Here is a 27,325-nt window from a genome sequence, read left to right on the forward strand (position 1 = left end):
AGCGGGGCGCCACTGCGATCCCAGGAGAGAGTGCTGTGCATCGCGGGCAGCCCAGCCTCTGCCCGAAACTGTGTCCTGCCAAGCCCGTGGCCACAAGTCAGGGAGGGGAGCAGTCTTTCCACTGGTGTCCCTGCCTGTTTCCCTGGCTGGTGGGGGAGGGCCAGTGCTCTGGTGAGACGTCCCACAGAACAGAGACGTGGCTGTGCACTGGGAGCGAGTGGCGCTGCCTTGAGAACAGCTCTTTTCATCGGAGATGATGTTGGCGGGTGAGGGTGGACGCTGTGTGGGTGGTGGTCAGCCGCTGCTCAGGTGTTGCCAGGGTAGAGGTAGCAGGGAGAGGGATGGGGTCTGGGAAGGTCATTCGTCCTGAGAATGCAGTGGTTCCTGGGCCTCCACCTGCAGCAGGGGAGCTGGCACTTGCCTCGGGCTGGTCCTTGTTCTTCACGTAGTCTGCAGGCGCCCCGTGGGTCAGAGTGTTCCTGAGTCCCTTGTGGGCTTTGCTCATCTCTGTCTTGTGGAATTCTGCCCCCTGTGGTTGGGGGAGCTGCTTTCTTCTGGACGGCGGCAGAGAAGGTGCCGGTGGCTGCAGGAGCAGAGTGAAGGCAGAGGAGGGGACAGAACGGATATCCACAGGATGAAATACACGGTTTTCCTTCTGGATCCTTCTGTGATGAGGTAATTTCTGTGGGGGTGAATTTATGGAACACGAAACGGGATCGTCGTGGTCCAGCGTGTGCACCTTGGTTCCTTGGAAAGGTGATCGCAAATCTCAGGAAGGACAGTGCTGCAGACAGACCGAGGCTGAGACTAGAAGTCATACTTTGTGACGGTGATTATGGGAAGTTGAAAGTGTGCCTGCTGTTGAGTGCCAGGCACCCCAAGCCCCTTGAGGGGGCTGGTCTCCAATGTAATGGCTACATTCTGAATTGGCTGCCACTTCTGGTTTCTCCCAAATAGGTTTTTTGCTTCTGAATATGTAAGAAATGCTATTTTTAAGATTTGCGTTACCGCCGAGTGTTGTGACGTTGACTTGTCCTGGGTTGGCTGTGCGATCTTGTCCAGGAATCGGGTGTTCTCTGTTCCGAGGGCTGCGGTGCAGCTGAGCTGCGAGACTGCTGTCCAGGCAGTGTCCCTGGGCCGCAGTGCTGCGCTTGTGTGTGTTGTCCTCGGCACCAGAGTCCCTGTGCTCTGGGAGGTCGCAGTGCGGGACTCTGGGCACCTGGGGCCTCGCCTGCAGCCCCTTGTTGTGGGGCCAGAGCTGGATGTAAGCTGGCTTCTCCCAGATACGGAATCTTGGTAAAGCTTAAGAAAATGTAGGTATGGGTTGAAACAGCTTTCACTGAGTGTTTTTGTTTTTTGTTTTTTAATCCCACCCGAGGATATTTTTATATTTATCCTCAGACAGAGTGGGGGAGGGAGGGGGGGAGAGAGAGAGAGAGAGAGAAACATCAGTGTGAGAGAGACACATTGACTGGTTGCCACTTGCATGACCCCAACTGGGGCCTGGGATGAACTGAAACTGAGGTATGTGCCCTTGGCTGCCATCAAACCCGGGACTCTGGTCCACAGGCCAACGTTCTAACCACTGAGCCAAACCGGCCAGGGTTCACTGAGCTATTTGTTTTAAGGCTTTGTGTGTGTGTGTGCTGTGCTTAGCTGTTTCACCACTCAGCTCAAAACATTATTTTTTGTCAGAAGTTTGACTTAGGCTGTCGATGAGTCTGGTGCAGTGACTGCCCCTCTTGTGTGCGGGGAGTGAGCGAGCCCCTCAGCGGTGCCTGAAGCCTGACAGCCCCAGACGAGCCCTGCGTGGGCTGTGCTCGTCCCCACACACGTCCTCGCTGTGCGTGTGGCTCCTTGATGAGTGAGGCGTGTAAGAGATTCATGGTAACTATAGCAGACAACTACAGTAGTGCACTGGGTGTGAGTGTTGGGGATGGTCTCAGTGTCCCGTGTGTTGCATGTGCAACAAAGGGATGATCCGCGTCCACCATGGGGTGAGCGAGATTTTGTTGTTTCTCTGAGTGGGCTTGGGATTTAAAACTTACGAGTTGTTTATTTCTGGGAATTTCCATGAGAATTTTTAGGCTGCAGTTGACTGCAGGAAACCGAAACCTCAAGTAAAGGGGAAATCTCTGTTCTTTGCTAATGTCACGGACCCTGGAATAACACTGCCACTGAGACTTGGGAAATGGTCAAGGAGACTCTTTCATGCTCTGGACTGAGGTTCTCCAGAGACACACCAGGGTCTGGATCTCGGTCTCCATCCTGTCTGTGCCCGAGGCATTCAGTGGACTGTACACGAGTTCAGAACCCGAAGTGCTGATGCCCAGCCCCAGGCCAGAGGCTGCCATGCAGTCTCCTTGGGGAGGGTCAGCCTCTGGTTCTGGGCAGCCGCCTCGGGGAGGGCAGTCTGCTCTGCTCAGTCCACTGACCTACGTGTGAATTTCCTTCAGAGACACACTGAGGCCCCTTCAACCTGATGTGTACAATTACCTCCACAGTCCACCCCTTGTCAGCTTGGCACCGTGCTCACCATTTCCTTAGACTGGACTCACCTCACTGTGAAGAAAGACAACTGTCCTGCCCGCGGCCGAGAACACACTGATATTTCCCCTGTGGGAGGCGTGGGCCCTGCTTCCCCATAGGGGCAGCTGTGACTCTGGGTCTGTGTCACGCCTCACATGGTACGGGGGGGGGGGGCAGGAGACAGATGTCTGCTCACTGTCTGCTGACAGGTTTGCACAGGCCACATTCCCGACACACAGGAGGGTGCTCGTGGCCGTGGCTCGCTCCCCGTGTCTGGGATGCTGCTGTGGGTGCGGCTGGTGTGAGAGTTGCCTCCTGCTTATCACCCACCCCCTTACCCTCTGTGGGTGGCTTGGTGGGCAGGGTGCCCTGTGCCCAGTTGGGGACAAAAGGACTTGTCATGCTTGCTTATTTTCATCTGTCTTATTCATGTTTATGTTTGAAACATCAGTGTATAATGTTTGTCCTTTTTAACCGTAAAAATAACATCAGAAGCGTACCAGTGTGAGAATTTGGGCCATGGCGGCCGGAAGGAGTTGGCCTTTGTCTCGCTCCGGTGCAAAGGCTGAGATGTGGCTCGGACCCCACGGCTGTGACGTGTGCGTTGTGTTCTCCTCCCTCCATCTGAGTTCAGTGCTCGGCCGTGTGAAACCTGCACCGAACACACTTTCTCTGTCTCCACTTTATTTTCAATATAAGCACCACTTTGAACTCTTTTAGTGCAGAGAGTTATATCCATGTTTGAGATAAGTTAGTTATTTTTTTAAGTAGAATTGCTGGGTTGAGGGTTTTTATTTTTCACTTGATTGGTTTTAGAGAGAAAGGGAGAGGGAGAGAGAAAACATTAATGTGAGAGAACATTGATTGGCCGCCTCCTGCACGCCCCCCACTGGACCAGGCCCACAACCTGGGCATGTGCCCTGACTGGGAGTTGAAGCGGCGACCTCTTGGTGCAGGGTTGATGCTCAATCGCTAAGCCACGCCAGCCAGGCTAAACCAACTTTTGAAGTAGTTTCTAAAGAAGGTGGTTTTATAATGATGCAAGTCTTAATTTAGCTGGCGTATCATGTTCCGTGGACACTGGTGTAAGTTGTCCCCCAAAGTGTCCCACACTGCTTAGGGATTTTGTTGCTGTGGGAACCTAAAGACATCATGACCAGCCTCTCTGGCAGTGGGGGCCCAGTGGCCGTGGCAGAGGGACTCCGACTGGGTCTCAGGGTGATGCACTGGGGTGCCTTTCGCTTCCAGGAGTGTTGTCGCGTCTGCAGTCGGACCACAGCAGGGCCCTGTTAGAGCCCAGCAGCCTGCCCGCCGTCATGTCCACTGAGGTCTGCTGTGCCTGGTCCTTTAAAGAGTATTTCTGAGCCTGGCCGGAGCGTTGGCCCAGGCACCAAGGGGTTGCCAGCTCAATTTCCCGTCAGGGCATGTGCCCAGGTTGTGGGCCTGATCCCCAGTGGGGGGCATGCAGGAGGCGGCCAGTCAGTGCTCTCTCTCATCCATGTTTTTCTCTCTCTCTCCCTCTAAAACAAAGAAAAAAATGAAGAAGTTTTCCTAGATGTCAAGTTTACAGAGAAATTGAGCGGAGTTCTTACATCTGAGACTCAGCGTTACCAGTCTCTCCCTATGTGTTGTAGATGAATGTTCGAATAATCCATTTTTGTTTGTATTTCTGACTTTGGGGAAGGCAACCCAGATGTTTTGGAGTGTGAGTGCCCGAGTCCCTGGGTGTGACCTGGTGCAGGGCGTGTCTCAGCCTCGTGGAGGCTGCACGAGGGCAGCACAGAGCCCGTGTCTGTCCCCAGGCCTGGCTCGGGGGGCAGGGACTCGCTGCTCTGTAGACGAGGTGCACGGCTGCTGCTCCCAAGCTTTCCAGTCCTCGTGGGCTAGTGTTTCGAAAGGCGTAACCCTTTTCCCTTTTGCAGCTGTCCCTGAATCTTGAACCAATATTTTTACAGCATCCTTTGTTTGTTTCCAGAAGAACCGTTTGATGGCTTCTTTGGGAATCGGCGGGGCCCCCGTGGGAGCAGGAACCGGGGCACGAACTCCTTCTTCTCAACCTTCACCGGGTTTCCGTCTTTCGGAGGAGGGTTTTCGCCGTTTGATACAGGTACTGAATCCTCAGGTTGATCTCTGGTGTCTGAACCGACAGTAGTGCTGCTGCAGTGAGACCTGGGTTCTCTGGGGAGCAGCCTTGTAGGTGCGACAGAGTTACCCGTGCCTGCAGGTCTCTGCTCGCCGACTCCGTGCTTCTGATCTTCCCAAGAACCTGAAAACCCATTTCTGCTCTTCCTAGTAGATAACGAAGTTCCTAGCTAAGAGGACCGGTGGGTTTGGGCAGTAGGAGTTTAGTGACGCACGTAGGCCGTCTCCCTGAGCCTCGTCTATCCACCTCGGCACTTAGCTCACGGGGGCAGTGCCCAGCAAGTGCACGGGTGAGCCCGGGGGGCGCTAGCACGGCCCGTGCCCGGTGCAGCCGCGGGACGTAGACGTCCAGCCGTGGGCACAGTGCTAGTGCTCGGAAGGGCGGGTCAGCACCACGCACTGCGGCCCTGAGAAGGAGAACCTGTCGTGGGCCTGCTGTCTGTTTGGGTGGCTTGTTTTTTGTTTTAAATGCGCTCTGGTAAGAAATTGTCAATGCTCTGTTAGTCTGCCTGCGTAGTGCAGCTCAGAGACACCCCCCCCCCCCCAAATTGCACCTCAGGGAGGGGCACAGTCCCCACGTGTTGCTCTGCAGCAGGTCCTCAGGTGCCAGCACTGTGTTGACATCAGCGCTGAGGCTCCAGGGAGAGGGCAGCAGAGCTGGTGGACGGCCACCGGGACACGGGACAGTCTGTCTGGGGCTCGTGAGGTGTCATGTGGCTCCAGGCTCCTCTACACCTGTACTGTCCTGGACGGTGGCCACAGCCACGGGAGCTGAGCTCACACCACAGCCCGTCCCCACCTGCACGAGCGCTCGGGCAGCTCTGTTGTGTCGCACACGGTCCTCTTGGGGATAATCTGGGTTAATAGTGTGAGAATCAATCCTGCCAGTTGCTTTATAATTTCTGGTGAGGCTGTCAGAAGATCTAAAATGACAGGTTTGGCTCGCGTTCTGTTTCTGGTGGACGGCCTGGTGCTGGACAGTGTGAGCCCAGATGGCTGAGTCCGGCGCAGGGACTGGGGGCTTCCGTGTGGACAGGAAGCAGCCTTGGGGTGGCCTGTGCGCACTGGGGCTCGATGCCCTGCGACTGAGACTGCTGTCCCCGAGCCACAGGCCTCACGGCTCAGGCTCCTGTGTAGACTTTGTTCTGAGGCTACTTTAGCTTTTTCTTATTCTCACCCGAGGGCATTTTTCCATTTATCTTCAGATAGATGGGGGGGGGGGGGAAGGGAGGGAGAAACATAGGCTGGTTGTCTCCCGCACAGCCTGACCAGTGCCAGGGACAAACTACACCGAGGTCGGTGCCCTTGACCAGAATCGAACCTATGACTCTTTGGTCCACGGGCCGACCCACCCTCTGCTGAGCCAAATGGGCCAGTACTACTTTAGCTGTTTAATAATTCAGGTATTTGTCGCCTGTAGTCACACTGCAGATCGGGGGTGGTAAGAGGGTTGGTGTGCCATCCTGTCTGCAGTGGTGAGGCCGCTCTGTCCTGTGAGGCCCGGATGTGTGCGGCCGTCCCAGGTCCTCCATGAAGCTTGATGCCTAGGGGGTCCCCAGGCCCAGCCAGTGGGTGTGAAGGGCAGGAGGGGAGGTGACAGAGCAGGAGCCGGCTGTCGTGGCCCTGGCCGTGCTGTGGGTCAGCGCCCTGCTCACTGAGGTCTGGTTCGGACACATGGGAGGTTCTGTAATAAATGCTGGTCATGTTAGTCTCTGATCTTGTTTATTTCTTTATTTCCTGTAGGATTTTCTTCGTTTGGGTCCATAGGTCCCGGGGGCCTCACTTCGTTCTCCTCCGCGGCATTCGGTGGTAGTGGGATGGGCAACTTCAAATCCGTGTCGACTTCTACCAAAATGATTAATGGAAGAAAAATCACTACCAAGAGGTACAGCTGTCTCCCGTATTTCATGTGTTTAATAAGGAGGTGCGATGGTGCATGGTGCCCCATTCCCTTCCCTCGCCCCAAGGGAGAGATGGGCCGGACTTGAAACCAGGCACCCGAGAGTCTCCATCTCCCCCCAGGCTTCTCTGGCTTCTGCTTGGTGTCAGGTCGCCAGCATCCTCACGCGGAGCCGTCCTCACGCAGAGCAGTGTGGGCGCGGGTGGGCTTGCAGCACAGCCAGGAGGGTGGAGACACCCTTGGGAGTGAAAGCTTTGCCATTTTATTTGTTGAGTTTTTATGAGTTTATCTGAGCCAGTCTGATGACAGCCGCCCGGGAGCAGGATCCAGGTGCGCCCTGGCCCCGCGCGCTGAGCACTAGTGTCGCAGGTGCGCGGGGCCTGTGCTGCAGGCTGCCCGCCGCTGGGCCGAGTCTGCTGACAGGTGATCACAGGGTGGCCGCAGCTGCATGTTCGCCTCGGTGGCGGCGTTTCGTGTGTGTGTGTGTGTGTGTGTGTGTGTGTGTGTGTAAGTGATGTTCAATATTCATTTATATTCACTCCTATTTACTGCAAACAAAGTGTTTAAAACTGCGTTTTTTCCTTCAGAATTGTCGAGAACGGTCAAGAAAGAGTAGAAGTTGAAGAAGACGGGCAGTTAAAGTCCTTGACGATAAATGGTAAGGAGCAGCTGCTGCGCTTGGATAACAAGTAATTCCACGCCGCGTGTAGCAGGAATGTTAACTGTAACAGCACCGTTTCAGGATTAACAGGAACCTTTTTTTGAAGATTTCAAACGAACTCGACTTTCAGTATAACTGTACCTAATCTAAAGTATTTATACACAGCTCACTGGAGCCTGTCTGTCCTAGACTGTTGAGTTTATTGTTGGGACCACATGATAGGACCATTTTATTTTTGGTCTTTAAAATTGTTGTAAATCTCTGTATGCACTTTGCTTTTTATTGAACGTGATCCAAGGCGGCCGTGCCTTCCGTGCACTAACACCAGCATGGCCTGCTCTCCACTGTGAGCGTGCCCGAGCAGTGCCCGCCTGCTGTGGCGCCAGCAGTGCCAGGACCGGCTTCCACAAGAGTCAGTGTCTGTCAGTGTTGAGTAGTGAAGATGTCAATGCATCCGTGGTAACACATTTCTGCTTAATATAAACTGAGGATGTTCTCTAGCTGTGCATGAGTGCTGGCAACGTAGTGAGTTTGGACAATTGTTTAAATATGTACTGTTAAGCTTAGGTTTAAAAAAGTAAACTGGGTCTTTGTTATTGCTTAAAAAAAAAAAAAAGAAAATAAATGCGATGTGTTTGGTGCATTCTTTCCCGAGTGGGGCCGCAGCCTCCTGTGTCTGTGTGGTTCGGGGCCGGGGCCTCTCGCTCCCTGTCTGCCCTGGGCGTCGAGGGGCGGGCGCCACCTTCGTTGGAAACTGGGTTTGTTTTCTTCAGGTATTTGGGGAGTGGATGCAGACTCCTGTTTCTGTTATATAACGATGAGCAATTTATTGAATGTTTCAATACGGCGACACTCCTATGGGGAGGGAAGAAGCAACCGTCCAGTTTTTGTTCAAAGTGTGTTGTGGTTTCCTGAGTTATGTCTGATGCCAGCTCAACCAAGACACTCGGCACAGTAACATCACGAACGATGTCGTGCGGTGAGATAAGGGCGCTGCACTGTTCTTCAGTCTGAGAGTTGTCCTGGTCACTGGTCGTCAACAGGGCTCAGCCAGAGGGCGCTGAGTCAGGCCTGCATTGGACTTAAACCACCCACGCGGCTTTGTTTCAGAAATAAACAGGATGAAAACTGTTGGAATAAGGGAGTTCCTAAGGGTTCCCATCAGACAGGCTTTGTGGGAGAGCACGTGGAAATTGCCCTTGGTTCCATCCAGCCTGTACAGAATCTGAACGTGCTGTTATTTAAAGCAAGCGGAAGTATTTTAAAATGTAGAAGCTATAGAAACAACGCATCACAGAATTTAATGTAAGTGTTCCAAGGCAATTGAACTCAGGAAAGCCATGGAAAATGCTGTGTGTGGTCTCGGCCCTGAGCACCTCGCACAGGGACATGTGTGCACGTCTCGTGTGGGACAGTCGCAGGGCTGGCTTCCGCACCAGAAAGCCCGCTTGTCACGGCGCTGCTGGAACACGCGGTCTCCGTTGCTAGGAACTCGAGCAAACGCTTGAACTCTCAGTTTTGTGTTTCCCACGCGTGGGTGGGATGAGCACTTAATGGGGAGGCTGGTCAGTCCCTGAGGGGACTTGGGGAAAGTGAAGTGCCGAGTGCCCCGTGTGGTTGGTTTCCCGGGAGGTTGCTGCTGGCCGCTCTGCATCTGAGAGCACCCTGGGGGTCCCCGGGACTGGGGTGCCGCCCAGCTGTGCGCAGACCTCATGGGTCCCAGGGGAAAGGTTTTCATCGCTGGGCACCGTACACACTTTCCCACATTTCTTGCTGTGTTTTCTTTCCTAGTCATTAGTACAGGTGTTAGACTTCTTGTTTCTGGCTTCCCAGGAGGCTGGTTTGCAATAATTCCCACTGAGGGGTTATGCTTTCGGCCGCTTCTGTTCCTTCCTGGAGAGAGAAGTCATCCATGGGGACCTCGTGCAGGCAGGTCAGGCCCGGTGCTCGGTGTGTGTGTTCATTTGGGAGCCTCGAGCTTCCCGCCCCCGTCACCTGGTCTGGGTGCTGCGTCCAGGTACGATGTCTCTGAAAACTGCCCATCAGGACTGACGTGTGGGTTTTTTCTTGGTCACGAGGTTCAGAAGATCTGTTTTCGCCGGAGGTGTGTGTACTGCTGGGACGGGAGGGTCTGGTCAGTCTGGGTGGACTTCGGTCTCGCTCCTGTCCTGTCGGGGCTTCCAGGCGCCTGCCTGTTCTGTGTGGTCCGTTTCCAGACTGCGGTGTCTGACTTCAACCCTGCTTCCCTTTCTTTGTTAACTGTGCTTCTGCAGAATATTTTCAGCCTTTTGTTCGCAAATGCGAATTTACAAAAACACTTCCGAGTTCAACTTACAAAATGGTCTTCATTTCTGCTTTCTAAGTTGTGCCTTTTATTTCCATTCCAAGCACGGCCCATGGAAATCTGTTGTCTGGGGTTCAGGGACCACAGTTTTCACCTCGTCCCTCGTGAAGCTTCCTTCTGCGAGGCCTTCCCGCGGTTAGAAGTGGCTGCTGCTCTATGGAACACCGCGCGGGCTGCGGTTTCTGCAGTTTCTGCGGTTTCTGAGCCAGGCAGCCAGTCATTTCTGTGTGGGCTTGCTCCCCCAAGGATACTTTGTTTCCACTGATTTTTTATTTTTTTTTTAAGAAAGGGGGGGAGCGAGAAACATCAGTGTGAGGAAGAGAGTGATTGGTTGCTTCCTGCACGCACCCTGATGGGCCAGGGATTGAACCTGTGACCCAGGCCTGTGCCCTGGACCGGAACTGAGCCTGAGACCCTTTGGTGCTCAGACCAAATGGTCTAACCACTGGGCCACACCGGCCAAGACTAGAGTCTGATTTTTTTCTTTGTTGATTTTAGAGAGGAAGAAAGGGGAAGGAGAAATGTTGATGAGAGAGGACACGAGTTGGCCGCCTCCTACAGGCTCCACTGGGGACCGGGCCCACAGCCTGGCACGTGCCCTGACGGGAGCCGGATCGGCGGCCTTTTTTTTTTTATTCTCCAGGACATTTTTTCATTTTTTGTTCAGACAGAGTGGGAGGGAGAGAGAAACAGCGACGTGAAGGGACACATCGAGTGGCTGCCACCCACACGACCAACCAGGGCCGGGGACAAGCTGCAACCGAGATACATGCCCTTAGCCGGAACCAAACCCGGGTCTCTCCGGACCGCAGGCCGACGCTCTGACCGCTGAGCCAAGCCCGCCAGGGCAGACCGGCGACCTCTTGGTGCAGGGTTGTCGCTCAACCACTGAGCCACATCGGCTGGGCTAGAGTCTAATTTTTATTCTCCAGTTTGGAAATATTTTGTCCTTGCCCCACTGAAATGTGGTAATTTGTGTACACTGTCAGCTTGCTCAGATTCTCTCTCAGGGAATGAATTAGTTAAGGGCTGACTTTTAAGACAGGGAAAGACGTTTGCCTTACCAGTCAGAGGAAGGTGTGTTCCTTCTGCACCTGAAGGTCTGATGTCAGCAACACAGGTGTGGGCTGTGTCCCCCTGCTACAGGGTGAAAATTGCTTCGTGAGCAGCTGGGGGGGGCAGGGGTGCATGTGAAAGAAGCCCCTCGGCCTAGGGCAGGGCATACAGCATTGCCGAGTGTGAGACCCTTGGTGGTTCATGTAATAGGAAGGTGGCATCTTTCAGGTTTTTTTAAATTTTTTTTATCCTCACCCGAGGACATTTTTCCATTTTTTGCACAGATAGAGCGGGAGGGAGAGAGAGGAAGAGAGAGAGAGGGAAACATCGATGTGAAAGGGACACATCGAGTGGCTGCCACCCGCACGACCAACCAGGGCCGGGGACAAACTGCAACCGAGGTACATGCCCTTAGCGGGAACCGAACCCGGGTCTCTCCGGACCGCAGGCCGACGCTCTAACCGCTGAGCCAAACCGGCCAGGGCGCGTCCTTCAGTTTTGAAGAGAATTTCACAGGAATGTTAGGTGAGTGGCCATTGCTCGAGGGGCTCCCCAGTGCCACTGCCTCTGCTCCTGTGGGCCCATGAGAACGACTACAAGTGTTCCTTGGCACATGTCTTGCTTAGCCAAAGAGGTTTTTAAAAAATGCATGTTTAACAGATGTTAACATTTCAAAGAAGACTGAAGAACTTCAGAAGAAACTAGAAGCACCCGTCATGAAATTGTATTCAGGTTCAGTTGTACGTCTTCAGAACAATCAGATTTTATGGATGTGCGACCCTGCAGAGGTTAGAGGTTCCTTCTGTTCTGAGTGAGACGTGTGTGCCATTTCAAGATGTACTTCGATTGCTTGTTTTGGCAGCCTCGGTCCATCTTGAGCTCGTACCTCATACGCAGTCCCGTCGCTGCAGGCGGCCCTGGACACCCAGCTGGGAGGCGGTGGGGCAGGTGGCTGCCCCGCACAGCAGGTGTGCCGGGGCTCTGGGGCCTGAATTGTGTTAGTTCCCGACGTCTGGGAACTGAGGCCTGCAACAGTCCTCCCCAGGTCCTGGTTGTTGAGAGCCTGAGGCTACAGGGAGGTCCCTGCAGGGAGAGGGTGTGGGTTCGATTCCCAGTGCGCTTCACTGCCCCTCTGCTGCCTGTCGGTGAGCAGGGCCCGCAGCTGGGGCTGCAGACGAAGACGTGGAGGCTGGTGTGGCCATGTGCCTCGATCCATGGTTTCCATGGTTTCCTCATACCTCACCGCCCTCGGGGGGTGGCGACGGCATGCCGGCCGGGCCCGGGGTGCAGCTGCCACCTCAGCTCTCGGGACAGGACAGGCTGCGGGCACAGGGCTGGGGACCCCCCCCCAGCATGTCTGCACCTCATCTCCGGACGGTGCTGCAGAGGAGTCCCCTCCAGCCCGTGTGTGAGCCGCTGCAGGTCGTTGCCAGGTGCCGTCTCGAAACCAACACCTGCCTTCCCAAGAAGGCCTATTGGCTGTCTGAACGCCTGTGACGTCCGGACAGACGGGCGCTGGGACGTGGACGTGGTCACACTGAGGCAGCAGATGCCTGCTGGGGGCCGAGGGAGCTGCCCTGGGTGCTCAGCGCAGTGGCCCTGCTTTATGTGAGCCACAGTAGTGACGGGGCAGCCGAGGCTGCCTCCGTGTGGCCCTTGGGGGCTCCACTGGGGTGTCGCACGTGCACAGGGGCTCGGCCAGGAGAGTTTCCTGTGCTGGTGAGCTCCTCCTCCGTGCTCCTCCCGGGCTGCTCCTGGCACCACCGCACTTCTCCAGGGCCCGGGCGCCGTCCCCACACGGTCTCCCCTTTGAGCCCTTTCCCAGCTGTTCGGGGAACTGGCCTTCCGTCTCCCCGTGAGCGGGTGCTGGTCCTGGTGGCAGGGTGATGGCTGCCTTCACGCCTGACCCTTGCTCTGCCTTCTCCGTCTCGCCTCTGCTCTCCACTTGCTAGAACCAAGTTGCTGTTGGTCATGTGCCTCTGTTGTCTCTTGTCCTGTTTCGTGTTGCTGTGCCCAGGCCTCGGCCCGGCCTGTGCTGGGCCCCTGGTGGCCGCATGCCGGCCTTCTCCCTCTATGACCTTCAGCTGCCGAGCCACAGCCAGCCCGTCTGCAGAGCCCACGGCCCGTGGCACGGCCGCCTCGTGTGGGCCCCGTTTGTGTGCAGTGCTGAGCCCCGGGAGAGCGCGTGTCCCTGGGGACCCGTGGGCCCGCAGTGCTCAAATGCTGCTTCTGATGGGCCCGGGACGCAGTTTTGGACACTTCGAGTAACCTCACGTTGTGTGGGTGGCATTCAGGATCTGAGTGTGGGGTGAACCCTCCTTCCCCCAGGAGAAGGAAGAACCGTCCACAGCCGAGGCCCTTGGACTGTACATATTTGGGAAAAGGGACTGTTTCTCCTCCGGAAGTTGGTGTTCACTTGTGTGTGATCAGCCAGGCCCGGCGTGCGCTCGGACTCCATTTGGGGAGAGAAGGAGCCGTTTGCCGGGCGGCCGAGCGCATGTGACTGCTGCCGGGACATTCCTCACATAGCTTCCCGGTGACTGCAGGCGCCCTGGCCCGGCCTCGGAGACCGTGTCTTTATTTTTAAACTTTATTTAGCTGGTGCACAGGGCAGGATGTTTTCTGGTATATTTAGTTTTCCAGACGAAAGGGCGTTGGCACTGCCGTGACCACTGTCAGCCTGACACGGTTTGGGGGCCGGTTCACGTGCAGAAAGGGGCCAGCAGAAGCTGCTGCAGACCAGGGGCCGGGGCAGGGCTGGTTGCCGGCGCACGGTGCAGAAGGCCGACTGGAGCCGGTCAGCTCACGGCACACTCCACAGAGGACCGACGTGCCGCCAGAGCAGCGTGGAGAGTCTGGAAGGGGCTGCTGAAGGAAGCCCGGCCTGCGGTTGGCTTCCAGAAACGGGTTGGGCGTGGCGGCCCTCAGTGGCTTCAGTTCGTGGGTTCACCTCCTTCAGAGGCTCTGTGGGTCGGGGTGCAGACGATGCCCGGCCGCCGGGCGCGGGTGCGGTGTCAGAACCCCCGCCCTGCCTCTCCTCTGGGCCTGCAGGGCTAGTGGAGGGGGTTTTGCCGGAACGTAGAACATGTCGGATGCATGACATGTGCTCAGAACGCCTGTGCCGCCCCAGGAGCTGGGCAGTGCTTCTGTGTTTCCGGGGACGCCTTCGTGTGGGGCACCGCCAGTGTGTTGGCTTTGATGAGGTTGGCGTCGTTCTTTTCCTTCCTTTGCGAGGCCTGGACCCCCTCCCCCACCCCCCTTGGGCACGCACTGGCCCTCGGATGTGTGTGCAGCATGGGGACCTGGTGCGGCCACACACCTGTGCTCGTCCTCGGGGTGCCCGGCGCCTCCTCAGGCTGGGACCTGTCCGAGGTGCTCTGTGCCGCACACAGGTCCCCACTGCCCGCTGAGCGCAAGGCTGGCGGTTGGCAGCTTCCAGGGAGACTCAGCCGGGCGCGCTGGGTCGGCTTGTCAAGGGTGGGGCTTCTCACAGGGCCCCTCGAAACCTCTCCTTGTGGCTGCAGACTGGCCGACGTGGCTGTCCCTGTCGGGCCTCTGCCCAGGGGCGTCGAGACCTGCGTGCTGGTCGGCCGTGGTGAAGCCTGGACACAACGGGATGTGTGCGTCAGACAGCGGCAGGGCCCCACCCATCGGGGACCTTTCAGGTCGGGGCGCAGAGGGGCGCAGAGTCTTCCTGGAGATGGCGCGGGGCAGGCCCCCTGTCCTGGTTCTCTGGGCGCTGTCCAGGGTCTGTCTGCAGCTCTTGACTGGGCTCTGGCCAGGGCCTGTCCTTGGGCTGTCCAGGGACTCTGTGCGGGCTGTGTTCTGTCCTTAGGAAGTTAGGATTGAGGTGCAGTGACCTCGGTTTCGGTCACCACGAGGCGCAGTGTTTGGAGCTGCCTCCCCAGCATGTCGAATGTGTGACCGAGACACCGCTGCTCGTGACCCCTCCTGTGTGACTCCCCGCCCATGAGTTTCATCACCAAGTCCTCCCTGTTCCCGGCTCGGCCCTCGGCTCTGGGGACGTTCAGATCACTGGACTGGTGTCACTTGTGGTTTGTGTAGTGGACGCCATGAGGGACCACACTGAGCAGAAGCGAAGTCTGTGTAGCGGTGATAGATGCAGATCCATCGTCCACCGGCCCAGGCCCTCCTCACGGGGACGAGCTGTGTGCTCACTGCCCACGGGGCGGGGGCTGTGAAGGGCCCGCAGGGTCACCAGCCTGCCTCTGGGAAGGACCGGTCTCAGGTTGCCGTGACACGAGCACGTCTTCTCCCGAGGGGACCTCCGTGCTCCAGGTGCTCTTCGGGCTCCGAGACGTGGAGCGTGCGCTGGGCTGGGCTCGGCTCTCCTGGGAGAGACGAGGGAGGGGCAGCCGTGGGCGCCGCGGACGGGCCTGGCTGGTCTGTCCCCTGTGGGCAGGACCTGCCCGGGAGACCCTCCTTGCTTACCTGCAGCTCCCAGTCACGGGGACCAACACCACGTGTCCGAGCAGGAACTGCAGTTGGACGTGGGCTTCTGTCCTTGGGCTGTGTGGGAGCCACAGCGGCTCACGCAGGGTGAGCTCCCCTCTCCTCGGAAACGGAGGAACCTGGTCCGGATGTCCTCACTGCCCTCCCGGTCCGGACCGCGGGTCCTTAGGGAACGGGGCCCTGGACCCAGGCCCAGCGTGCAGGGGAAAAGTACGGGGCTTTCTAAATGTGTGGGTGCTCTGCTGGGTGCTGGGGTCGTGGGCAGAAGAACACAAAGGGAGGTGTCAACTCAGGCTCCATTCTGGAAGCTTCCATCGCCACCTGCAGGGCTGGGACGAGCGCGTGGTTTCTCGTAGAGAGCGGATGGCCCCGCTGCCGGGGCCCCTCGTGGTTTCGGGGCATCCCTAGCACGAAAGGACAGGCCGTGTCCTTGGGGCTGCGGCAGACAGCTGTCCCAGCGGGGCAGTGTCGGTCCCCACGAGCCTGCGGGGCGGCGGGGGGCCAAGGACGGCAGTGGGGGGGCAGGCAGGGTTCCGCAGCAGACGCGGGCGGCTGGGAATTCTGCCCGAGGAGGTGGGGGAGGCCGGCGTCTGCTGTGTCCAGACCACTCCGCCGTCCCCGAGGCGTGGCCCTGAGCTGGGGGGTCCTGGCTGGGCGCAGGCTGTCGCTAGGCCCGGGCAGGGGCTTGTCACAGCCCCGGTGCAGTGTCCGCAGCCCCAGCGCCGCCCACGGTGGTCGGACAGGGAGCGGGCAGGGCTGAGCCCTGTGCGGACCCCTCGTGCGGGCGTCCGGCAGCAGCTGGGAGAGTCTGCCAGGCCGTGTCCTGGGCGAGGAGACCAGCCCCTCACGGTGACCCCGGCGCTGTGGGGCAGGCACAACCCCCTCCCCGCGTGCCCGCGTCGTTTTTCCGCGTGGAAGCTGGGAGGTGGGGGTGGCTGGTCCGCGGCTTTGGGCTCACGGTGAGGCCGGGCCCCCAGGCCAGGCTGCCACGGTGGGGGCGTGGCCCGCGGGCACCGGACATGGTGCGTTGTCAGGATGCTCCCCTGCACCCGTGTCACCCGCAGCCCTGTCTCCCTCCGAGGGTGGCGCCCTCCTTTCTGCACACCATCTGCACTCGGCCCCGCACCCGCTGGGCGACGGCGGGCTGGGCTCCCTGCAGAGTGCCCAGCGGGCTCTGGGTGAGGGAGAGGACCCAACCCTCCGTGCTCACTCCCTCCAGGGTTTTCCTGGGCTCGAGACCTTAGCGTTTCCCGGGGACCTTGTGGGGTAGCAGCCGGTTTGGCCGGGGAGGGGGGGTGTCTGGGGTGCGGAGAGGTCACTGTGTCCTCAAGGTTGATCATGCAGGTAAGTCTGTCAGGGCCACGCGGGAGGGGCCCTCCTCTGCTGCTTGGCTCGGGAGGAGTCCAGGCCCCCAGGCCCAGCCCAGGCCACGTGGGGGCTCTGGAAGGGGAGGCTGGGCTGGGTCGGGGCCCCTGGAGCCGCAGCCTCAGACTCTGGCGGCAGTTGGACTGGGAGAGACGGGGCTGCTCCGGGAGGGCTGACCACACCCCTGCCCTCCGCGCCCTGCCTTGGGCTCCCAGGCCTGGGCTCCCGGAGCAGTGCCCGTCGCTCTGGAGGCCGCACGTGGTCAGGGATTGGCCGCCTTGAGCGCTGAGCACACCCAGGCCCCAGAGGAGGGGGCGCGTCGGCGCCTGCGCCCCGTCTCAGGAGGAGGTGGTCTTTCTGGTGTGCTGGGGTGTTTGTCCTCAGAGCATCTAGCTGACCACTGCCCACCACAGTGACTGCTTCTAACACACACGAGTGCTCTGGAAGGATGTCCTGGGCCCGGGAGCAGGTGGCCGAGCAGGGGACACGTGATGCCACCGTGGGCCCCAGGCTGACCCGCGGAACAGCACCACAGAGCGGGCCGCCTGTCCCCGCGGCTCCTGCCCTGGGCGCCGGCCCCTGGGGACGCCGAGGCCCTGATGCCCTCATCCTGCTGCGACCTCACAGGCCGTGCCCAGGGCCTCGCAGACACGGCTCCTGGGAGCGGGTGTGGGAGGTGCCGCCCCTCCCTGGCCCGCGACCGCAGGGCCGTGGGCACGGCTGGGCCCCGCGCTCCCCTGAGGAGCAGCACCCTGCTGGCGAGGTAAGTGGGACCCAGGCCGGGCCCGGGATGGCTGCCATGTCCCGTCGCCGCCGGTGTGCAGCCAGGGCCGTGGCGTGGAGCCAGAGCCAGGTCCAGGACCCCGGTGGTGGTCAGTGCGCAACGGCACTGAGTTCTCTCCAGGGTCACCCTCCGGTGGGCAAGGGCACATGTGAAGGTGCGACTGTCTCAGCTCACCCAGGTGGCCGGCACCCTGCTGTCTGTCCCCCCAGGGTGGACGGGGCTGGATGGGCAACCTGGGTGAGTAGTGTCTGTTTCTCCCAGCGTCTGCCCCCCTTGGGCACCTGGTCGGCCCAGGCACAGGATGCAGCCAGGGCCCCGAGGCTCCAGGGCACCGCATCCCTCCCAGCGTCCCCGCCTTCCACCTCAGACGTGGCCTTGAAGTCGCTGCCCCAGAGGTTCTGGACATGCGCTTCCCTCTGCCCAGGAGCTCCGTGCGCCCTGGAGAGAGGCCTGGGCGGTGGTTGCTTGTTTGCCTCATCGGGCAGCCAGAGGGTTTGAGGTCGAGGACACCCCTGGTCCCGACTCCTGACAGGCGGCAGGTGGGTCCTCAAGGGGAGGGCAGTTGGATTTGGTTCTGAGAACCTGCGGTGGCCGTGGCTGGGGTCCTCGGGTCGGCACGAACCCTGCACGGGCTGTGACGTGTGACCTCTGAGCACGGGAGCAGCAGGCATCCCTCCCAGCTTCCAGTCCGCTGGGCGAGCGGCTCCCAGATAACGCGTTTTCTTCCTGTGCAGAGGTGGGGTGAGGCGGGGCGGGGGCGCCGAGGGCGTCCTCCTGCAGAGCCGGCCCAGGAGCACGGTGGTGGAGTCGGCCCGCCCGGTGCTGAGCAGGGCACGTAGCTGTCGGGAGCATCGCATTATTCAGGAAGGGACGGACCTCTGTGCCTGGCGTGGGTGGAGGAGGGCCCAGCAGGGCCCTTCTTAGCCACCCTTGGTCCCCAGAGGCCAAGACCTGCCTTGGCACCCCGAGGGCCAGGTCCTGAAGGGCTCGGGTGTGCTCACAGCGCAGGTGTGGTCCGAGGCGTGTGATGACGTGCCGCCCGCTCCCCGGGACGGCGCCACCATCCACCCCTTCCCAGCTCTGCCTGGAAGCTCCTCAGGTTCCGTTCGCCGCGGGGGCCTTTGCGGAAAGGCCGGGCCTGGGCTGTGCCGGGGGCGGAGCCTGTGGGCATCGCCGCAGGAGCTTGGAAGGAGCAGCCACTACTAGCTTCCCTCGCTGGCGCCTGGCATCCACCTGGAGCACAGAGCTGCCAGCTTTTTATTCTGTTTTATTATTTGAAATATATTTTTATACGTTTTTTTAGAGAGAGGAGCATCGATGAGAGAGAACATCAGTTGGCCGCCTCATGCACGCCCCCCACTGGGGGTCGATCCCACAGCCTGGGCATGTGCCCCGAGCAGGAGTCCAAGGGGCCTCTCAGGCCACGCAACGGCGCTCCCTCCACTGAGCCACGCGGCCGGGCCACGTTGCTAGCTTTTCAGACCAGTAGACACACGGCTGTGGCGTGACGAGGGCCGTCCGTGTGGGACGCACACCTGACCTGCAGACCTGAGCGTTCGGCGGACGGCCGTGCCCTAGAATCACAGTTGCCTGGGAACAACACCACAGGCGGGACCGCAGCCTCGTCCAGGGCTGTACCGCTTGGTCGGGGCCGAGCCCCCTCCGGAGGCCCGCCCGGGCTCCCTCCTGCTGCGGAACAGGCGGCAGCAGGCTCGTGCGCCCCCCGCGGTGCCCGCTCACACCTGTGTCTCTGCCCTTCCAGGTGTGGCCGATGAGGACGCCTTCCTGGAGGCCTGCAGGCTCCGCGGGCAGCAGGCCCTGCCCGAGCAGCCCGCCAGCACCAGCGCGCGCCCGCCGAGGCCGCCCAAGCCCAGCCCGCCGCCCAGACACGCGTCCCCCCCCTTCGGCGGCGAGGACGAGGACGAGCAGGAGCACGGCCGCCAGCGCCCGGCCAGCGCCTGGGACCCCGCGGCGCTCTCAGCAGGTGTGCAGAGGGAAACCAAGGCCGCGCATGCCCACGGGGCCGCGCCCGTCACACCCCAAGGCCAGCGAGGACAGAGATCACTGCTGTGCTGCTGTGTCCTGACCTGATGGGCGGGGCGGGGCGGGCGGGCTGGCCATGACCAGCCGGGTGGGAGAGGTGCCTCCCACGAGACCCCCCACAATTAAAGCGGGGTACCAGCCTCTCTGACGGTATGGAGTGTGTTGTCTCGGGCACAGGTGCCGGGTGCTGCTTTTTGTTGTCTGAGGATCCTTTTCCGTTGATTCCCAGAGAGAGTGGAAGGGAGGAGGGAGGGAGAGAGACCCAGAGAGAGAGAGACATCGACTGGCCGCTTCCTCAGTGACCCCACGTGGGGCCAGGGATTGAACCTGCTACCCAGGTACCAGCCCTCGACTGGGAACCGAACCCACGACCCTTGGGTCCGAGGGCTGACGCTCTGACCACGGAGCCGGTCCGAGCAGGGCCCACATGCTCCTTGCGACTTGGCGCTGCGGTCTCCTAACTCGGGACCGTGCCCTGGGCCACGCGCCATCCGGGCCAGCGGCCAAGGCTGTACTCCACCCTTCGTGCCGTCATCTGCATTGGTCACACAGACGCAGCGGCCGCCGGCGGGGCCCTCTGTGCGGTGGGGGTGCCAAGCCTGCTGCCCCATGGGCCTGGTGTTGCCCTCGCCCGGCCTCCAGGCGCGTGGTTTGTGACAGGGCCCGAGGTCTCACGCGAGCTCCCAACGGGCATGGCTGTGCTGGGGGGTCATCCTGGGCCCTGTGTCCGGGTGAGGTGAGGCGGACCCCGTGGACTTAGGGCGAAACGGTAGAGTCTCAGAAATAAGTTCACCGTAGAACTTTCTGCCGGAATCAGCCCGTTGAAGTCCCCTCTGGTCCTCTCAGATGAAGCACAGGCTCTGTTAGGACACAGGAAACAGCCGTCCCCCCGAGGGAGTCCCGGGTCTGCGGCCATGGCACAGCCCCACCCGGGACCCACGTGCTCGGCTGCAGACGGGCCGGCGGAGACCGAGCCTGTTCCGTGTCCCTGAGCGAAGAGCAGGGGGAGGCAGTGTGATTCTGGAAGAGTCGCCCGACCAGGACGTGCTGTCTGCTCCCGGCGCCCAGTGCCCTGGGCAGGCTGCTCGAGGGACCTGCCGTCCAGGGCGCGGCCGGGGGCGGCGCTGAGGCCGTTCCCCGAGCAGACGCTTGGACGGTGACTTAAAGGGCTTCATGGTCTGGTTGGAGGGACACCCTGAGCCTCCCAGGCCTGAGGACGTGGCCCGGCCTTCCCGCAGCATCTTGGCTGCGCACAGCGTCCCGCCAGCTGGCCAGGCCTGGAGCTGCCTGAGCCCGAGCGTGGCCCTGCCCCGGACGGAGCCTGTCGAGGGAGCGGCCCGTGCTCGCCCCGGGACCCCAGGAAGGGCAGGAAAAACAGGAAGCAGGTCCCTGCTCACTTCGGTCGGGACCGGGACCGAGTGGGGACAGTGGTTAGGACGCCGGCCGAGGCTGCGTGTTCCCGGGTCCTCGTCCGCGGCCATGGGGTTGGGGGACGCCGGAGCGCCGCTGGGAGCGTTTCTGGTCACCGTTGGAGTCGAGCCATTTTTCTGTTGTTTCCTTTCTTCCAAGCACCTCACAAGAAGACCGCGCAGGCGAAATTGCCCGGGGGTTAAGGATGAGATCCCCCCAAACGCAGGGGGCTGCTCGGAGGGAGACGGGGGGCGGGCAGCGAGGGAAGACGGCGGGAGGAAGAGCCGGGCTCCGCTCTGAGCGGTCGCTGGCAGCGGGTGGGGTGTGAGGCTGGGCCGGCGTCTGTCCTGCCAGCAGGCCGCCCTCCAAGCCACCTCCACCCTGCGTGTCCGCGCGGTCAGGCTCACCTCTGATGCTCCTGCTCCGGCCGGGGGTCTCTCCACTCAGGTGGCCCCGGCGGCCCCGGGGGCCGGGACCGCTCACCTGGTCATCTTCCTGCCACGTTCCGCGTCTCGCGTGACTTTCCTTCAGGAGAAGTGCGTGTGAGGAACAGGGTTACCCGGGAAGTCAGGTGTCTCCGCTCCTGCCCCTGCCAGGCACTGGACACTGCCCCTGGCGCCCAGTCACAGGTGCACGGGCAGCGGGACCGGCCCGGGGAGGGGTTGTTCTCGGCTGGAACTAGGGGACGCGCCCAGATCCTGCCGTCACCGCTGCTGAGCGCATGCGCGGCCGGGGGCTGGGGCTGTGGGGCCGTGTGGGCCCCGGCTCGAGGTTTGGGCCTCTCCGTCCCGCACAGGTGGCAGGTGAAGGGACGTGGGCATCAGTGCTGGCATTCGGTTCCCTAACACCTGTCGCCTTGGTTCTCACCCGTGAAACCCGCTCGCTTTGTTTCCGACGCCACAGGCACGTCTGTGTCCCTGCCGGTCAGAGGACGTGGGGGGAGGGGGCTGGCGCTTGACCTGCAGAGTCACACCTCCCTGCAGGTGACCGTGGGGCTGGAGGTCAGTCCACACGGAAGTTCAGGAATGAAGGATGCTGAGCCTTAAAAACATTTTTTAAAAAAAGGTTTTCTTCATTGATGTCAGAGGGGGGGAGGGAGAGACAGAAACATCGATGAGAGAGAACATCGACTGGCCGCCTCCTGCATGCCCCCCACTGGGGATCACCCCACAACCTGGGCATGTGCCCTGCCCGGGAATCGAACCAGTGACCTCTTGGTGCAGGGTCGACGCTCAGCCATGAGCCACACCGGCCGGGCTTAAAACATGTATTTTAAAGAAAACTTTTTAAAGAGAAAAACGCGAGAGAGCGAGCGGGAGAAACGTCACCCCGTCGCCTCCCACGTGTGCCCCGACTGGGTACCGAACCCGCAGCCCCTCGGGGTGTGGGATGATGTGATCCCCGGGGCCCAGCCAGGACCAGGCTCTCAGTGTGTTTCTGTTTTCACTTGAGACGGCACTTCAGGGTCAGGCCGGCCCTGCCTTCGCTCTGGGGACTGACGTCAGGCGGGTGGACGCTGGGGTGAGGCGGGGAGCTCCCAGGGAGACGCCCCCGCGGGTCTGCGCTGGTGCCGAGGGCCCCCGGCTGCTCTCTGCAGTCTCTGTGCCCCCCTCAGCCTGCTCCCCGGCCTCCGATGGGCTGGGCCACACGCCGGCCGAGGGGCAGAGCGTGTCCCTCACAGGGAGTTCAGGTCAGGACGGCCTACGTATTCTTTCTTTGTTATTATCATTATTTAAAAAAATTTTTTTTGGTATGTGCCCCTAGAGGGAACTGAACCTGGGACTCTGGTCCGCAGGCCGACGCTCCAACCGCTGAGCCAAACTGGCCAGGGCCGTGATTATTATTATTTAAACATCGACCATTTTGAGGAAATAGCACAGTGACTGTTCTACAATGGACCCCGGGTGCCCCTACGCCGTCCCCCGGCCGCCCCGACACGGGGCTCGCCTGCAGGGACAGGGTCTCTGGGGTCCTGCTCCCTGTGCCTCCGCCCTGTGTCTCCGCCGCTCCAGCCTCCGTCACATCCGATGGGACCTGTGCTCCCACAAGCACGTGTCCCTGTTTGGGGCCTTGGAGCAGCTTTGGGGGAAGGGGCGCAGGTCAGGCAGGCGGAGGTGGCCGGGCTCAGGGGGGTTGGTGGGGGCCTGAGCGGCCTCACCCTCGAACCCGAAGCCATCGCATCGGTCACTGCGGAGCCGGTGCTCAGTCAGCTCGCACCCAGACACCAGCTCCTCTCCCTGCGGCCCCTGGGCTTGGGACCTCGGGCAGAAGTGCAGTCGGGCTGGGGCTCGTTGGAACCAGACGGGCCAGACTGCGGCTCTGTCTGCTGCTGCCCCGCTGCCTGGGCTGTGCCGGGGCTCCGTGGTGCCCCAGGTGCAGGGGACGGGCACACCACCCGCCCCGCACCTCTCATCGAATCCTGTGAGGTCGTTTCCTGTGCTCCTAGAACTGGAAATGCCCGTTGAGTGGGCCACCCCCTTTCCCCTGCGTTCATGGGGCGTTGGTGCCCCCAGGAGGCCCCGGGCTCTGGCCTGCCCCTCACAGCCGACCCCGCCTGGTTTCCCGGTTTCTGCACAGAGGAGGGACCTGTGTGCCCGACTGGCCCACCTGCCGTCACCTCCCTGCCCCCTGCTACCTGGAAGGTCATCCCGGGTAGGACACCGCGGTTCCCACGTGACTCTGGTCCTGCTCTTTCCTGGGGGCCTTGTCTGACTGTCACGTCTTCAGCCGCAGCCCCGTCCCCTGGCGTCACCACAGGGCTGGTGCTGGGGGCAGGTCCTCCACCCTCAGCGTCTCGTGCTGTGGCGTCTGCCCCTTTCTCCTCCCACTCAGACTCGAGGGGCCTCCTGAACACGAGGCACAGAGGGCGAGACGTGGGCAGGCGAGACGTGGGCAGGCGAGACGTGGGCAGGCGAGACGTGGCAGGCGAGACGTGGGCAGGCGTGACGTGGGCAGGCGAGACGTGGGCAGGCGAGACGTGGGCAGGTGAGACGTGGGCAGGCGAGACGTGGCAGGCGAGACGTGGGCAGGCGAGTCGGCCTGCACGGTGGTAGTGGGAGGCGGGCCCTCCGAGCCCTTGGGAGCCGGTGTGGCCCGTCCTCTGAGGCGTGAGCGTGGGCGGCAGGGACGAGAGCCGGTCCCCGAGCCTTGCGTCCAGTGCGAGGGGCTCCCCTCGGCCGCTTCCCTGCAGCAGGTGGAGGCGAGCTGGAGCGGATGGTGAGGTCGGCCCGAGGTCACGCTGTGCGCCTCAGTCCTGAGGGGCGGTCAGGTGACCTTCAGGCAGCAGCCTCGGGGCCGCCGTGACCCTGGCCTGGTTCCGTGTCTGGTTCTGGTCCAGTCAGGCCCTTAGACTGAGTTTCTCACCCAAATTCAGCAGCCGCTGGTGTCCCGGCTCGAGCAGCCCTCCCCTGCGGGCCGGACCCGTCTGCCGAGGTGCGTGGGGACCTCCGTCTGTCTGTCCGCGGCCTCCGTCAGGCACCTGCCCGTTAGGTGGGCGGCTGGTCCTTACCGTGGCAGAGTGGACCCTGGTGGAGGCAGCCGGGGGACGGGGCTGTGCCCTCGCCAGGTGGGGCCTGGGCGGGCGCCCGAGGGGCAGGTGACGGCCCTGGTGCCCCGTGAGTCATGTTCTGTGAGCTGCAGGCACGGACCTGAGGGCGTGACGATGCGTGACCGTCTGTGTCGTGGGTTTCGTGGACGTGGGGACAGTGGAGCGTGGTTGGCTCGCGGTGGGGGCAGCTGCCGTGTGGCCCGTGTCTCAGCAGCCGTGTCTCCCTAGGACTCAAAGAAGGCGGCAAGAGGAAGAAGCCAAAGCACAGGGACGAGTCCAAGAAGAAGAAGGCGACCAAGGGCCACCACTAGAGCGCCGGGGCCGCGCCGGGTCGCGGTGGCGTGTGACCGGAGGTAGGGCGTGGCGCCCCGGCCGGAACGCACCTCTCGCGGCACCCTGGACGCCGGCACGGGCGGCGACGGCAGTGGCGTGAGCTTCCCCCGGCATAAGATGGCATTTCCTGCAGAGCAGGTCCGGCTCCCGCTCCTTCTTCGCGGCTTGGCTCTGCCCGCTCGGCACGGCCGGAGCTTTGGGTTGCGGCCCTGAGGCCAGGCCCCCGGGGTCACAGCGGGCACCCTCCTCGCGGCCGCGCGGCGTGGGAATCGGGCAGCCGAGTGCAGGGCCTCCCCGGTGACCGCGCACCTGGCCTCGCACCCGTGGCCTTGGGACCCCCTGAGGCCACCGCTCTTGTTTGTGGTTTGGATCTGACCCTCCCTAGAGCCCTGCTTGCCTCCCGGCCTCTGATTTCTGCTCATGCCCGCTTCCCTCCTGGGCCCCCCGCTCTCCTAGCGCACGGGGCTCCGGGCAACCCTCTGCCCTGAGCTCGGGTGGGACCGGCGGGCGCACACCAGCCGGCGCGGAGCCCGTCCCAGCCGCCTGGGCTCCTTGCCCCGGCCCTGCAGTGGCTGGACCCTCCCCTCCGCTGCCTGGCCTCGCCACCCGCCTCGCCCTCCCTCGAGGGCCCCGGGACGCTCCGGCCCGGCCAGGTGGGGTGTCGGTGGGGTCCCAGGGTGTGATGCTTGTTGTGGGAGCACAGTCGTGACGCCGACCTGAGCACCAGTGTGAATAAAGTGTGAGCGTCACCGTGGCTCTGGTGCCGTCTCCGCCCTCGGCGGTGGTGGGACGTCCGCAGCTCCGGCCTCACAGTCCCGGAGGCCGCCACACGGGCTGCGTTTGGGGGCTGGTGTCGGGCCCGCGTCTTCAGGCCACCACGGGGCAGGTGTCTCAGGACCCGGCAGGGCCAGCTCCTGGGTGAGCGGGAGAGGCCGGGCACGTGCTGGGACCCACCTCCCAGGTGAGCAGGCCGAGCCGCCCAGCAGAGGGCGGACCACACCTGCCCGGCTCAGGTGGGCACCAGGGGCATCTGCTCTGGGGTGGGGCTCGCTGGGCAGCAGGGGGGCTGGCGGGGCATCCCCACTGCTCCCTCTGCCCCAGGAAGCCCCCCGGGGACAGAGCTCGTTACTCCCGTGTCGGGGCTGAAGGGCTGAGACCTCTTCACACGCACGCACTCTGCTGTTGATCCTCACCGGGCGTCCCGTGACTTTCAGAGAGCGGGAGGGAGGGGGGGGGGGAGGGAGGAAAGGGCAGCGATGTTGAGTGACGGCCCCTGAAGGACCCGAGCAGGCCCGGGGCTGGGGCCTGCAGCACAGGTGCGAGCTCCTGACCGGAATCAAACCCGCAGCCCTTCGGTCAGTGGGCCGAGCCTGCCAGGCCAGGCACAGCCCCGGAGGGCTCCCACGTCACAGGGAACTGTCACCAGTCCCGAGACCCCAAGCGCCCTCCCCAGGACCCCCTTGGAACCAGGACACTGACAGGGTCCCCAGGGAACCCCTCGAACACTGCCCACAGCCTTGAGACGGGTCGTCACCTGGGTTCCTTTTTGCCGAAATGAGGTTTCCCTTGGAAAATGGTTTGCACGTGAGGACACCTCCCGGGATTGGATTGGAGCACAAATGATGCCGTCTCCACCCCTGACGGGGCGGGGTCACCCAGGGCCCTGGGGGCGTCCACACGTGTCCCCACACCCAGGCCCCTCACCCTCTCACCACCTGGGTGGGTACACGGTGCCCCGGGGACCGAGCTGTGGGTCACGGCCCACAGGTGACCAGTGGGCTCGGAGCACTGGCCCCCGGCTGATGGTCATCACAGGTCCGGCGAGCCTGAGGGGTGGCCTGGGGACCCAGAATGGACAAGACTGCCTACGGGGGGTCCGCCCCCTCCCTCCACCACCCGTGTGCCCTGGGCTGTCAGGACAGTGACGGTGCGACATCAGCCCAGACTGCGCCCCCACCTGGAAAAGTCCGTCTCTGTGCACAGGGCAGGGCCCCCCGTGTCCTGGGCCCGAGGCGGGGCCCCACAGTTGAGCAGACTCCAGGTCCCTGCCCTTTGGACACTGGCTGGCCTGGAGCCGAGGCCCGGGGCAGGTCAGTCTCCTCTCTGGACGTCCGCTGCCAGCCCCTGCCCGGAGGGCTTGCAAGGGGGCTCTTCCACACCTGCCCCCGTCCATAGGCACCGGGCTCCCTGGGGATGCTTCCCAGAGGAGGACACCCCTGGAAATGCAGGTGACCGGCTCGTGGGGTCACCCACCTGTTTGAGCTGGGAGGGGCCTCCCCCTGCTACCAGGTGGGGGTGACGGTGCCTGTGCCCACCCCCAGTAGGATGGCACCTCGCCATCCTGCTCGGCTCTGAAGACCAACGTGACCAGGACTGAGGGGCGGGCGTGTCGGGGAGGGGTGAGGGCAGGGGTGCCTGGAGGAGGGGCCTCGGGGGACGCTCACCCCCTCGTCCACCCTGTGCGGTCAGTGGTCAGGTGCACTAACCAAGTTCACATGTTCCTGTCATGTACACGCCAAGCGCATGAGCACGGCCCACCATCAGGCAGCCCGTCCGTCAGCACCACGTGTCCCGGATGTTCTCATCGGTGGAGACTGTGTCCCCAAGAAACACTTGTGCCCCCCCCCCCCCCGCCCCGCACTGTGGCCACTGTCCGGCTCTGAACTGCCGGCGGGGCCCTGCCCTCTGGTGCCTGCCTGTTTCCGTGATCTCCCTCCGTGGGGGGTGGGGGGTGGGGG

At 61.9% G+C, this 27,325-nt stretch overlaps 1 protein-coding gene across 2 annotated transcripts in view; it reads left to right on the forward strand.

Moving 5' to 3' along the window:
- The window catches only part of DNAJB6 (DnaJ heat shock protein family (Hsp40) member B6), a 48,250-nt gene extending 23,670 nt beyond the window's left edge, over positions 1-24,580 (forward strand). For both annotated transcript variants that reach the window (XM_036246717.1, XM_036246716.1), the window contains exons 6-10: positions 4,505-4,636; positions 6,415-6,556; positions 7,159-7,229; positions 19,017-19,238; positions 24,483-24,580. In XM_036246717.1, coding sequence (XP_036102610.1) covers positions 4,505-4,636; positions 6,415-6,556; positions 7,159-7,229; positions 19,017-19,238; positions 24,483-24,565 — 650 coding nt within the window. In that variant the 3' untranslated portion in view covers positions 24,566-24,580. The remainder of the gene's footprint in view (positions 1-4,504; positions 4,637-6,414; positions 6,557-7,158; positions 7,230-19,016; positions 19,239-24,482) is intronic.
- Positions 24,581-27,325: the final 2,745 nt, after the last annotated feature.

Source organism: Molossus molossus, unplaced genomic scaffold (assembly GCF_014108415.1).
Source record: "Molossus molossus isolate mMolMol1 unplaced genomic scaffold, mMolMol1.p scaffold_m16_p_7, whole genome shotgun sequence".
Taxonomy (NCBI): Eukaryota; Metazoa; Chordata; class Mammalia; order Chiroptera; family Molossidae; genus Molossus; species Molossus molossus.